General features: G+C 53.8%; 1 protein-coding gene across 8 annotated transcripts in view; it reads right to left on the minus strand.

Moving 5' to 3' along the window:
* Window positions 1–13,500, minus strand: part of CUX1 (cut like homeobox 1) — a 364,880-nt gene that overhangs the window by 84,630 nt on the left and 266,750 nt on the right. For all 8 annotated transcript variants that reach the window (XM_039243512.1, XM_039243511.1, XM_039243513.1 and 5 more), the window contains 2 exons: window positions 11,072–11,176; window positions 4,034–4,222 (listed from right to left, as the gene is read on the minus strand). In XM_039243512.1, the coding sequence (XP_039099443.1) occupies window positions 4,034–4,222; window positions 11,072–11,176 (294 nt within the window). The remainder of the gene's footprint in view (window positions 1–4,033; window positions 4,223–11,071; window positions 11,177–13,500) is intronic.

Raw genomic sequence — 13,500 nt, forward strand, 5'->3', positions numbered from 1 at the left:
CACTGACCATCATGGGCCACTAGGCATGCCGCGAGCCGGGGGCAGCCTGCAGGTGACCGGGCATGGGTGCCTTGCCAAGAGGACTCGCTATAGGTTCCCGCAAGCCCTCGGCTCCCGAAAGCATTTCCAGAAACGGGCCCAGCCTTCTGGAGGGGCCCACTTGTGGTCCCCAGTTCCCCCCTCAACCCTCACATGGCTCTCGAGGCCGCTAGCACAGAGCCCCCCCAGTGTTTGGGAGACTGAGCCCAGCGTGATCTCCCCTGGGGCCTCACCGCCATGGCTGCGTAGATCGCCTCTGCTTCCTGGGCCAAGGCCATCTCCCCCCTGGCTCCCACCGCCATGGAGCCTCCTTCTTTCCTCTCCCTGAATCTGCGCTCCCACGGTCTTCAAGATCCAGCCAGGACAAGGCATGGGGAGCTCGGGTTCGGGCTCGCCTGTGCCGTCCAGGCTAGGTCACTCCTGCTGGCAGGCAGGCGTGGGCACGGGCCTCTCCTAACCTCAGTGACCTCCTCGGTAAGACCGGATCATCATTACACCTGCCTGTGTGGTGAGCCCGAGACGCTGAGAAGATGCTCCCTGAAACGGTACGGAAGGCGGCCTCAGTGCAGAGCGAACCTGCTGCCAGTGAGGCCGCGTCCAGGATCAGAGGCATCGAGTGAGGCTACAGAAGTAGTTATTACTTTTTTTTACCCTGGCCCAACCCCCAAGGGACAAGGCGGGCTCCACGGTGGCTCAACAGGACCTTGCAGGAGATAGGGGCAAGGGGGACAGAGTTGGGGAGGCGTGTGGTCTGGAGACAGCCCCCCCCCCACCAGGTGATTCTAATACACCTGCCCACCCCTCTCCCCCTCAGTGGGGAAGTACCCATCTTTAGAAAATATAATTTCTCCTCCTGGGAGGCTGGCATTCTTTTAGCTAGCCTTTCTTATAAATAGCCATTTTAAATGGAAGCTATTTATTGGAGCATTATTTCCTGTGCTTTAGCATGTACGGTGCAGGTGACTGCCTAATTATCCTGCCTCCGTATTGAAGAGCTCCAACCGACCACAGAATAGAGTTATCAAAAATAGCAGGCTTGTAATGGCAGTCGGGTTATTTCATTAATTACAAATACAGAATTACCCTGTGCAAGAGGCGCAGTGCTTGAGCACTTGTCAGATTAGACAGGAAGAACCATCGCCCACTTCTGAGTGCATTTCGGTGTCTATTTAAAGGTTAGAGGGTGCACCACTCTGTGTGGATAGCGATGTGTTTAGGGTGATCTTGGCTTGAGAAAGTAGAACCTGGGGGAGTGGGGTGGGGGGAGAGAGACTGGAAAACATCCACCTGTCAATCTACCCTCATGGAGTTGCCAATCGACTGTTTAGGCGAAGGGAGGAAATACTGGTGGCAAGAGATGGAGAGCTTCAAGGTGTCAGAGAGAGCAAACCGGGGAGTCCCCAGGTACATCCATTTCAGGGTGTGCCACTGTGTACTGCTCGAGAAACCCCGAGAAGAGCCAAACGACATGGCCCAAGAAGGAAGGGGCTGGTTGGGGTGGGAGAAGGAGGGGGAGGGGGAGGAAAGGAAAGCCCCAGGGGAAGTTCAGGTGCAGCTCCTGGCTGCTTCTGAGAAGCTACTGCTCTACTGATGCTGGGTCAGAAGCCCTCCCCTTCCCCCTCCCCCCCATTGCAAGAAAGCAGCAGAAGGCCCATTTGACAGGTCTCATTCATATTTTCTTAATAATTGTATTGCTGTTTAGTTTAGATTTGAGACTATAAATTATACACACTAGGAAAAAAAAAAAAGCCCTGGGAAGGTATCTCGTTCAATGAACCTCACTCCTTTGGGTGGGGGGAGGGAGAGGCACTTGTTTTGGGGAGGCTCACGCCTTCTGTGTGTGGGTTCGATATTGGGGAGATCTTCACTCCTGGTGACAAGGGGTTAAGATAATTAGAATCAGAGAAGTCTTGTTAGTAGAGGATCTGTTTTGATTATTAGATCAGATGAAGATAAGGGAGCGGTAATTTTGGAAGAAGTATTGCCAAATTGTTTCATTAACTGCACCGTATTAAAGAATTCCCCCAAGATACGGGTAAAGAACATTAATTTGTGAAACTGCGTTTCATTTTTTTTTTTTTGAGAAGGCAAACATTAAAACCTTAACTGATTTAAAAGAAATTGCTCTATAATAAAAAATGTAAGGTCTATAGCCTTCTTCTCATAGTCAGATGCAGGACTGTATTGGAGTCAGACCCCTTAACGGTAACAAAGGAGAGAAAGGCAAATTATCTAATAATAATGCCACTGCTGGGGTCAGAAGTGGCTATAACATGAGAAAATTAGATTTAATACAGAAGTAAAAAATGAGTGCTGGTGCTCACTGGGCAGGCTGATGGGAGAGTAAAAAACTCAGAAGAAATCAATGTCACGGGGCTGATGACAAATGTGACCGGGTCTCAACCTTCTCCCCAAAGTCAGCAGGACTGGCTCTCCCGAGGGGCCCAGGCACCCGGCGGTTTCTCGGACGGTGGGTGCCCTGAGCCAGCGAGGTCAGGCCAGCAGGCTGCCGGGAGCACAGACCTGCTGGAAACTCAGCTCTAGCTCAGAGACAGGGTCATGCGCCGGAAGGATAATGTCAGTATTAAAAAAAAAAAAAATCCAAATGGGCCTAACTATATTCTGGAAGTACTTTATACAAGAGAAAGTTTCCCTGATGTTTTTTTCCTAACTCCTCTGGATGCGCTGCATTTATTTATGGATGGCTGTGCTTGGCTGTCACTCGGGCGCTCTGCGCACAAAGTGGGGCAGGACAGAAGGCCCCGGAGGGCGTCGTGCAGGCAGGGGAGGCACAGCGGAGCGGGGGCCACACGTCACTAGTCCTGTCACCTATTGTCAATAAGACACCTCCAAGGAGGCCCTGTGGTCCTGGTGCACCAGAAATCTAGGGTGCGAGGATTACCTTCATGGTACGCTAACTGCAACAGGCTGGAAATAGCTTAAATCAAGTATTTAAGTATTTTTTTATATATATATATATTTTTTTTATTTATTTCTAGGAGAGAGAGAGAGACAGCGTGAGCAGGGGAGGGTCAGAGAGAGAGGGAGTCACAGACTGAAACAGGCTCCAGGCCCTGAGCTGGCAGTCAGCACAGAGCCCGACGCGGGGCTCGAACCCACGAACCGCGAGATCATGACCCAAGCGAAAGTCGGACGCTCAACTGACTAAGCCACCCAGGCGCCCCAATATTTAAGTATTTTTAAACAATGTACCAAAAGGTAAGCAGAGCTGGATGAAGGGCACGTCTGTGCAGACAGTCTGCGACCTTGGCCCTTGGCAACTGCTTGAACCCTTCACCGGCCAGTGTGTAAAATGGTGGCCTGACAACCCAGCTTGGGAAGCGTGGCAGTGGCTGGGCACTGGGGACGGGGCCTTCTCCCAAGCGCTGCCTGCAGGGGATGGCCCGTTGAGGGCAGTGCCGTTCAGGCAAGAGCTGGGAAGGGTTCAAAGGCACTCTCCCTGTCTTCGGCTCGAGGACCCTGCGTCTAGCTCCCTTGTGGAGGTTCAAGGTTTCCCTACTTGCGGTCAGTTCCAGACAAGATGCTTTCCAGAAAGATCTGATGGCCCCAGTGCATCCAGGCTTCGGACAGATGTGTCCAGGGGAACCTCGCTGTTCTCACCAGAGGAAAAACTCTGCTTGATGATTGGAGTTGAGACTGAGGAGAGCCCAAGAGGTCACTCTGGCTCTTTAGCGGAGAATGAATTCCATCCATTACCCACGCAGATCGCAAACATGAGATCTACTTATGCGACAGCCACAGCGGGGCGAAGGAGGCGGCTTCTGGGATGAGGGCTCTCGCCACGGTCACCACACACTCTCAGCACATGTCCCCGAGGCCGGGGACAGAGGTGACCCGCTGGAGGGCTGTGGGTGTCAGTGGGGAGCCAGCTGGCCCCAGACTCCCTCCAGGGCCGGGTGCGGAGGAAGGCAGGGGTGGCACATGCGCGCGCAGGGGTGGCCCTCCCCCGGCCCGTGGCCCCCGGCGCCCTTACTTTGAGCGTGCTGTTCTTGGCACTCAGCTGCTGCTCGAGCTGGGAGATCTGGCTGGCCGAGTTCTCACGCAGCTTCGTGAGGCTGGCCTGAAGCCGCTGCACGTCCTCCACCAGCTGGGCGATCTCCCGCTCTTTGGCGGCCAACTCCACTTCCAGGCTGGAGCGGGTCAGCACCTCTATGGCCTGCTCCTGCAGGGGAGAAAGCACGTGACAGAGCCGCCCGGGCTTCGGGCAGGGTGTGGGCAATGACACCCAGGCCGAGGGCGGTGGACGGTGAGCTCGGGGTGAGCCGCGACCGCCTGCCCCGCGAGGGTGGACCCAACGCCCTCCCTGTACCACCTTCCTGTGCACACGGCAACCGCGGCTGGATTCGGGCGAGGACAAGGATTTACTGGGTGCCCTTCAGGAACCAGGTGCAAACGGTAAGCACAAGGACGACGGTCCCTGTTGTTCCTGAGCATCTAGTCAGTGGGAGGAGGCCGGGCCTGTGAGACGCACCAGGTACGCTGGTCAGTAGCATAAAGAGCATTGGAACTAGGCCACCAAGAAGCTGAAGTGGGGGAGGGGCACGGGGTCAGACTTGGGCGAGGTGGTGGGGTTTTATGGATTTGTATTTTTTTAAAGTATTTATTTTTGAGAGAGAGAGAGCAAGCACACGCAAGTGGGGGAGGGGCTGAGAGAGAAAATCCCAAGCAGGCCCCGCACCAAGAGCACAGAGCTGACATGGGGCTTGACCGCATGAACGGTGAGACCATCACCTGAGCCGAAATCAAAGGTCAGATGCTTAACCAATTGAACCACCCAGGCACTGGGATCTTATTAAGATTGTCAGGAAAAGCCCCACTGACCCAGTGACGGCTGTGCAAAGATCTGAAGAAGGTGACAGAAAGGGTCCTGCTGTGTGCTGGGGGCATGAGCAGGGGAGGGGCAGAGAGGGAGAGAGAGACTCCCAAGCAGGCTCTGTGCTGTCAGCACAGAGCCTGACACGGGGCTCCAGACTCACAAGCCGTGAGATCATGACCTGAACTGAAACCGAGAGTCAGACACTCCATTGACCGAGCCCCCCAGGCGCCCCCGCTTCATGGGACAGAAAACACTGGCAGCTACGGCCCCAGCTGGCAGGTGCAGGCAGTCCATCCCATGCATGCTGCGCTGGCCACAGAATTCTCATGCTGGGGGACGGCCCGACATCAGGGAAATAATTTTTCATACCTCCCCCCCGGAAATTAAGGACTTTATCATTTAAGAACGTAAAGTTCTGTGTATAAAGGAGTGACTCTTTTCTGTTGCTTGGGTTTGTACTGTATTGTGAAGTGGGTTCCTCATTCCCCTGACTTCTGGCCGGCGTGCACGTGGCCCTAGCAGGCGTCCTCCCGGCTTATTTATAAAAGGCGTGCGCTGTCCAGATCAGCTCTGTTCAGAGTGTGCTCCATGGCCCCGTGCCAGCGCAAGGCTGTTGCTGATATGGGGACACGTGCAGAGACGTGCAGAGTGAGCACTTAGAAGCTTGTATTCGGCATTGTGGTGACACGGTCTTTCACAAGGCCTTCGGTCTGCCGCGGATCGGGAATGAACAAGCGAACGAAACCCATCCTTGGCCACAGAGTTTGGGAAGCACCACCCCAGCCAACGAGGAGCCGTGGGGACTTGAGACGAGTCCTCCTGGCAGTGCCTGAGACACCAGTGACAGAAGCACCTGGGAGCCGTGAGACGGACAGAAGGGGGTGGCAGGGCTGCCAGGAGTTGTCAGAAGGAAGAGGGGCTCCGTTTCAGGGTGGGGGCATCACAGGAGGGCAAGGAGGGTGGGGAGAGCAGAGACAGGGCATGGAGGGGAGTGATGCCGAGACCACCTCGAAAAGGACTGAGTCCTTTGCCACCTGCTGGTGACCGACTGTTTGGAAGGGCAGCCAGAGGCACGTTGTGGTGGCGGGCTTGAGGGAGCAGGGAGGGGACGTGATGGGAGGGATATCCGGGGAGGTCAGACTCACGGGGGTAGAGATTAGGCCACAGTATCTCATTTATCAATCAATTTTCCAACCTGAGGGATGCCAGCCATGATAACGGTTTCAAGTGCTCTCAGGGAGAGTCGGTAAAACAAGCCGAATGGCGGGATCTGGGGTTTTAGATGGGCAAGGGCAAGTTCATGGACCAGGGATAAGTGGTTCACATGATATGTGTAAAAACAGCAGCTCTCAGTGCTGAATCTGGACTCAGGATGGGGACTTGGGGGCAGGCAGTTCCAGGGGGCCTTCTGCTCAATGCCAGGGGCCTAGTCTGGCCTGGCCACAAGCTGGCTGTGTGACCTTGGGCACATCAACTACGTCTCAGGCACCCAGGCCAGATTCCACATGCGTAACACAGCCAGAGCCATTTGTGTCTTACATAAGCAGAATGAGATGAGATCATCCACCCAAAAGCAGTAAGACCTTGGAAGTAAGACAGAGAAGCTCGTTCTACTTGAGGCCCAAACGTGGCTCACCTCCTGGCTGCCCTGTGGTGAAGACGCACGGGCGATAAGGAAGAAGCAGACAAGGGCCCAGGAGACGATCACAGAAGGCCACACGGCCGGCTCCCTTATGTCTGTCTGGGCCTCAATTCAGCTGCACCCGACTCACCCAGGGGCTTCAGCAAATGTATGGGCCCTGGGCTCAACCCTGGAGACAGAGGCTCAGGGGATGTGGGGTAGGGACCCAGGGACTCCCTGGTGAGTCTCACGGGGTTCAGGGTCAGGACCCTGGCTTGGACAAGCTACTTAAGGAAGGAAGAGAGACTGCCTTCTCCAAGTCTGACAAGAGGCCCGGGTGGGTGCCACAGCCAGGCCCCCAGAGGGGGTCCTACACTCTTCATGGGTGCCAGGTTGTGGGGGTGGGGGCTCTGGCGGCTCAGGAGCCAGAGAGGATGCGTGCAAATACTCTGTAGAGTCTAAAACCACTGTAGGGGCACCTGGGTGGCTCAGTCGGTTCAATGTCTGACTTTGGCTCAGGTCCTGATCTGCGGTTTTTGAGTTTGAGCCCCACATCGGGCCTTGTGCTGACAGCTCAGAGCCCGCTTCAGATCATCTGCCCCCTTCTCTCTCCGCCCCTCCTCCACTTGCACTCCCTTTCTCTCAAAAGTAAACATTAAAAAAATAAAATAAGCATTATAAAAAGGAGGTGCCTGGTGGTTTAGTCAGTAAGTGTCCCGACTCTTGATTTAGGCTCAAGGTCATGGTCTCAGTTTTGGGAGTTCGAGCCCTGCGTCAGGCTCTGTGCTGGCAGCATGGAGCCTGCTTGGGATTCTCTCTCTCTGCTCCCCCCCGCCACTCATGCGGTCTCTGTCTCTCTCAAAATAAATAAACGTAATCCCCTCCCCCCCACAACTGTAAAAAGAAAAGGAAGGCCTTAAGATGAGGACAATCCAAAGGGAAAAAAAGAACATAAAAGCAGAAGCTACTGGTGGAGGACCCCACGGAGTTATGTCCCTTTGAACCCTGTTCACCTCCCCTCTGTGTGTGTCTGAGTCTGAGTCCTTGATAAGTGACATAATGAGCTCTTTTATCTGGAGGTCATTTCCATATCAAATAGGAACGGGTTATCAGAGCCTATGCGAGACAGGGAAAATCCAACTGGGAAACAGACATTGCGCCTAGGACCCCAGACTCAGAGGCTGATGCCTGCACCTGGGCTAATAATACCTTACTCAGATTTACCCCAGCAGGGGAAGATGAGGCCACAGGGACCTCGGCTGTACTCCTCTTTCCTACTGACCTGCTGTATTTCTGCCAGCAGCAAGTGGCCAAAAGTAGGCCGATTCCATCTGGTGGATTCACCTGGGAGGTTCACCTGATAGATGGGTGTGGTTCCTACTATTACGGTTTGTTTAGGGTCAAGGGGTGGTCTGGTGTGGTGCCCCAGAGCCCTGAACTAATACTGGTCTAGAAAGACTCGGCAAAGGACCCGTCTTGAATATGTCCCGTCTCATTCAACACACATGACGGAGAGCAGCTCGATGTGGGGGGAACCGAACGCTTTATGGAGCAGGATGGCTTGGGATCGAATTCCTGCTTGGCCATCTTCTAGCTCTGTGACCTTGGGTAAATCACTGAACTCCTCTGAGCCTGTTTCCTTGCTTGTAAAACGAGGATAATAAAACCTACCTCTAATGACTGTGGTGTCTCAAGGCATAGATGAGACAATCATATAAAGCCCCGGCGAGGCCCCTAACGCAGAGCAAGAACGCGCCGAGAGGCGGCTCACCTTCCAGAACGGGCGATTCTGTTTAAGACACCCAACGGATCGGTTTTGGCTTTTGCTACATCGATAGACTCCAATGCTTCTCTGCCGAGTCCTGCCAGCCAAGCCCAACAGATATTTTCCCGCTGGCCCAGTTTCCTATGTTTGCTCCCCGACGGGCTGGGGCTGGAGCTGCTGGGAACGCACGCCCGGGGGTGGGGGTGGGGGGTGGTGGTGCTGGCAGGGCCGCTCTTAGAAGACTGAAGCGGGGCCATGTAAACACTGCACTTAGCCCATGATGAAGTGTTTAAGCGCCTCAAGGACCCACAACTGACTCTACCTGCAAAAACATTCATTTCCTTCTGAAATGTTTTGGTTGCGGCAGCCCAAGACGGTGCCAGAAGCCCTGCCATCACAACCTGTAGCTCGGGAGGCCCCTGGGGACGCTCTAGGACGGCGGCTTTCTCCGGAGAACCCGAGGCAACCGCAGAGGCCGTGAGAGGCCGCACCGGCTCCTTCCTCGAGGGCTGCCTCCCGCCTTGGCCATGGCGCTGGGTCCAGGGAGGTGCGCTTGGAGCAGGGGACGGTGACAGAGCCCGCGGGACAGTTCAGGTGAAATATCAGGGTCCATGAAACTGGGATGGCTCGAGTGAAAAATTTTTGTTTTCTGAAAACCGTATGTCATGTTTTCTTTAATATTAACTAATTAATGTTATTTTATTTTTTTTTATTTTTTAAATGTTTTTTATTTATTTCTAGGAGAGAGAGAGAGAGAGAGAGAGCGTGAGCAGGGGAGGGCCAGAGAGAGAGGGAGACACAGACTCTGAAACAGGCTCCAGGCTCTGAGCTGGCAGTCAGCACAGAGCCCGACGCGGGGCTCGAACCCACGAACCGCGAGATCATGACCTAAGCGAAAGTCGGACGCTTAACCGACTAAGCCACCCAGGCGCCCCTAATTAATGTTATTTTAAATGATTTTTAAAAATGTTTATTTCTGAGAGAGAGACAGTGCAAGTGGGGGAGGGACAGAGTACTGGAGGTGGGCTCTGCACTGACAGCACAGAGCCCAATGCAGGGCTCAAACTCATGAACCATGAGATTGTGACCTGAGCCAAAAAAGTTGGACGTTTAACCCACTGGGTCACCCAGGTGCCCCTAATTAATTAATTTTAAAAATTTAATGTTAACTTAAAGAAAGACTATGAAAACCCATTCTTTTTAAAAAAATGTTTAACACCTTATTTATCTTTGAGGGGGGGGAGAGAGAGAGCGAGCAGGGCAGGGGCAGAGAGAGAGGGGGGCACAGAGCCCATTGTGGCGCTTGAACCCATGAACCCTCATATCATGACCTGAGTCGAAGTCGGATGCTTAACCGATTGAGCCACTTGGGGGCCCGAAAACCCATTCTTAAAAAGGGGTCCCAGCACTAAAACTCTGCTTTAGGTTTGCTCCTAGGGAATAATTTTACAAAGACCCAGTCGAGTCCTGGCTTAGCCCCTGGGGGCCAAGCGTTTTGGAGGAAGGGGTTCCCACTCCAGAACCCCCGCTTCTTCCTCTAGGTAAAGATATGAAACATCTGCCTCACAGGTGAAGGTGGAAAAACGGCCGTCTGGCTGACACATGAGTTATCACAGCAGCAAGTCTCCAGTTAGACTGTGCCCTCTCTGGAAGGGTCTGGCTCCCCCCTCGCCCTCCCTTGCTCTTCTACTGTCCACTGTGGGTCCCGGCACATGGCGGGCGCTCTGTACCTCTTTGTTAAAGAAAAGGACTCTTATAGGCACAATTCACCCACCACAGGCGACAAGAGCTAAAGGGCCTCAGGGCTACTCACTCCTACTCTGCCGATAAGGAAACTGGAGGCTGCACAAGTCTGACTACCTGAGGGCTGTGAGCAAACAGGTGACGAGTCAGAGCTTTGAACTCAGGACTCCCGGATCAGAGCTGGCGAGGCCAGCCACAGTAAGAGTAACCGCTAGAGCAGACTGACACAGACTATGGGTCAGGCCTTATTTGAAGCGATTTGCTCATAAGAATGTCCTGAACCCTTACAAAACCAGTGATGAAATAGGCTCAGGGAAGGTAAGCTACTTGCCCCAAGTCACACAGCTGAGGAAAGGCATGCGGTGCTGGGGTGCGGCGCTGGGGTCTGACCCCAGGGAGCGGCTCCAATATGGAGGTTTTCACTACTTGCTGCCCTAAATCACTGCACGGAGCCGAAGGCGAGAGCCTGTAACCTGATAGGTCAAAGCTGCCTTATTGAGCTGGGAAAGTTCTGGCTGAGAACAATTTTTTTTAATCTTAGAAAAATCCAGAACCAAAGAAAGGACTGAGACGTGTGCCTCACTCCTTCGGAATGCTGGCACTTCCAGAGAGATTCTGCTCTTACGCAGCCTCAGAGCGCGTTACCTGCGTTATTACCTCTTAGGCCCACCCTGCTCATCACCAACTGCTTTTTCATTCTGAAAGGACACACCGAGGTGAAGACCAAACCTCCTATTTTCTGGTGTACTTCTGGCAAGGCTCGTTTCATGCCCCCAGCCCCCCGCCAGCCGTCTCCCCAGGGGCCTGACGGGGAAGGCACTCTCTCTGGGGCGGGGAGGGTTGTCTCCCGTCATGGCCTCTATGCTGGGCTGGTGGCCAGGCAGCACCGATGTGCTATCAGCAGGGCTCTTCCTCTGACCCTAACAAGTCCCATCCCCAGACTGTCCGAAGCATTCTGCACCGACCCAGCATTACTGGTTACGGTATTTCCCCCCAAATGGAACACTCGCGGCACAGAGGTGCGGATGCGAGGCCGACAGGGTCCCCACAGGGCCAGGCTACCCACCACGTCCGGCGCCTTCTGGATTTGCGAGGCCAGCTGGAGAGAGTGGTTGGCCGACGAGAGCTGTCCCCGCAAGGTCTCCGCCTCTCTCTGGGCCACCTCTGCCCTCTGAAGGAAATGAAAAGAGTGAGAAGAGAAAGTACATTCAGTTTAACAACTGACAATTATTACAAGAACATTCATCAATTCATGCCTGACTGACTATAATTGATTTTCCTAAACACTCAACCTAATAAATGCTGGAAAAAAACATAGAATGTGATGGATTTTTATTTTAAACAGTACAAGGAAGAAATAATTGAGCGATTATGACAGTAATTTAACGCTAGGAGCAAGGAGTCCCCTGCTGATACTAATGCTCCGGCCCACTGCATTTCCCAGACTGAATAAATACAAGTGGAAATAGAGTCTTTTGATTCAATTTCTTTCTATTCTCATAGACCAAGAAGATTTTATTGCAGGATCACTCCTGGGAGTAATTCTCACGGGTAAACAGTGAATTAAAGACACTTTGGCCGTTCTTTTCCTAAAAACACGCACAATGTTGTGGTTGTTTTCCTTCGGCAAGTATTTCCATAAACGTACAGGGTGTAAATGTCACTTTTTTTGGGAGGGCTGGGCTTGTTTCAACATATTTAACCCTTCACCTGACCAAGCTGACCGATGCCGGCACTGCCAGGTGGCCAGGGCCGCCCGGGGCTGGGGCAGGAGGGTGGCCCTGGGCCCACAGGGGGTGAGGAGAAAGGGGGCTCGAGGAGGAAAGGGTGGACCTGTCTGCTATTCGCATGTCATTCCCGGATGAGAACTGGATGGCAAAGCAGGATGTCCCACTGGATGGGACTGGGCCACGCCAGCGCCCTCCGCCACAAGAAGACTTCATGGTGCAGCAGCAGAGGGACCGGGGTGAGTTACCTCTGCCCACCTCTGCGCTACCTTCCCCATTAGAACTGGGGACACCGTCACCTTCTCAGGGACCTCGCGGGGATTAGCATCCGCCGAGGCGTACTGTACACACAACGCAGCCACAAGTGTTTTATGAATGTGCTCGTCCTAATGCTGTAACTACGAGGGGGGCGGAACCCTAAGATGGGTGGAGAACGGCAGCCCCGGCGTGCGGCCGGCAAATCCCACGCTGCCTCTTTCCACCCACCTCACGTAGCGCTCATAGAAGAGATGAACAAGGAAAGCCTGGCTGAGCAGGGCTGCTCCATGTGTTTTCTGGTTGTGCGGCATGACAGCACGTGTCGACTCGTTGCTGAAAGAACTGAAGAAGGGAATCCAGAAGGGCCCCGTCAGTCGAGCTGGCTGGGGCCTGGGGCCTGGCAGCCCTGGGCGATCCTGACGCATGCTTGCTCTGCGAATCTATCTCTGTGGGCAGACAAATTAGGGTATTTCTGACAGCAGTTCCTTCCGCCCTGGGTGGTGCTGATGGCCGTCGGCCCGGCTTCTCCAGGGGCGCCTGGAGCCTCACCCCATCTAATTCACATGGCGCCTGGCCAGGCCCGTCTGTGCTCACACAGCCGCCTCCCACCCTCTGCTCCAAACAGAATCTAGAAGGGCCCGTCGGGAAGAGAAAGGCGACAATGTGACCGGCGTGGCGACGATGGCAGGGGTGATCTCTGGTTCACTTTCTGCAGAAAGCCTCCTCTTCAGTGAGAAAGAGTTCCAGATGGGCCACTCCACGTTTTTCTGATAATCCCGTTGTTGCGACTGAAAAATTTACTCTTCCTTTCCTAGTCGGCTGAACCCTTGGGCATAAAATCTCCACAACTCTGCCAGGAATGAGGTGTTCTCTGACTTATTTCTAGTATCTCTGACCAGGAAAACTACTTCTTAGGCTAGTGGAGAAGCTGTTCTGGGAGCAGCCAGTGAGGCCACGCCGCCCACCTTGCCCCGCCTGGGAATATTCTGGAACCAGCAGAGCTTGGGCAGGCCCAGGCAGCCAGTTCACGGCAAGGCTCTCATATGGACATTTAGCTGTCCACCCCCCCGCCCCCCACCTCAGGTTGGGCCGTTCACAGAACAAGGGATCTGGTTGTTGAGGATTTTTTCCTCGGTTTGCGGAATTTCTCCAGAGCTTCAGCACCTCATCCTGTCTCCAAGTTCATGTGCAGAGTCACTCTGTGGCCTCTCCATGGTGGTTGCGGCCTTTTCTCACATTTGGCTTGACTTAGTTACTTCAGGGCAGCGTTTTGACGGTTTAGAGTTTTTAGGATTTGTTTGGGACTTATGCCCTGAGGGCATCAAAAACCACACAAAAGGAGCTGAGATGGCTTGCACATCAAAACAGGCACAAAGCAGACTAAAAAACAAAAACAAAAAACACACAAAAAAGCAAGCCTAAAAGCAGCTGAAGGATGGAGTGGGAGCAGCCAGGCAGAATTCGCTCCTGCAGCTCTAGGTTCAGGGTCACTGCTGGCGGCGGAGACGGA

This window comes from Hyaena hyaena, unplaced genomic scaffold (assembly GCF_003009895.1).
Source record: "Hyaena hyaena isolate Hyena2069 unplaced genomic scaffold, ASM300989v1 scaffold_228, whole genome shotgun sequence".
NCBI classification, from domain to species: domain Eukaryota; kingdom Metazoa; phylum Chordata; class Mammalia; order Carnivora; family Hyaenidae; genus Hyaena; species Hyaena hyaena.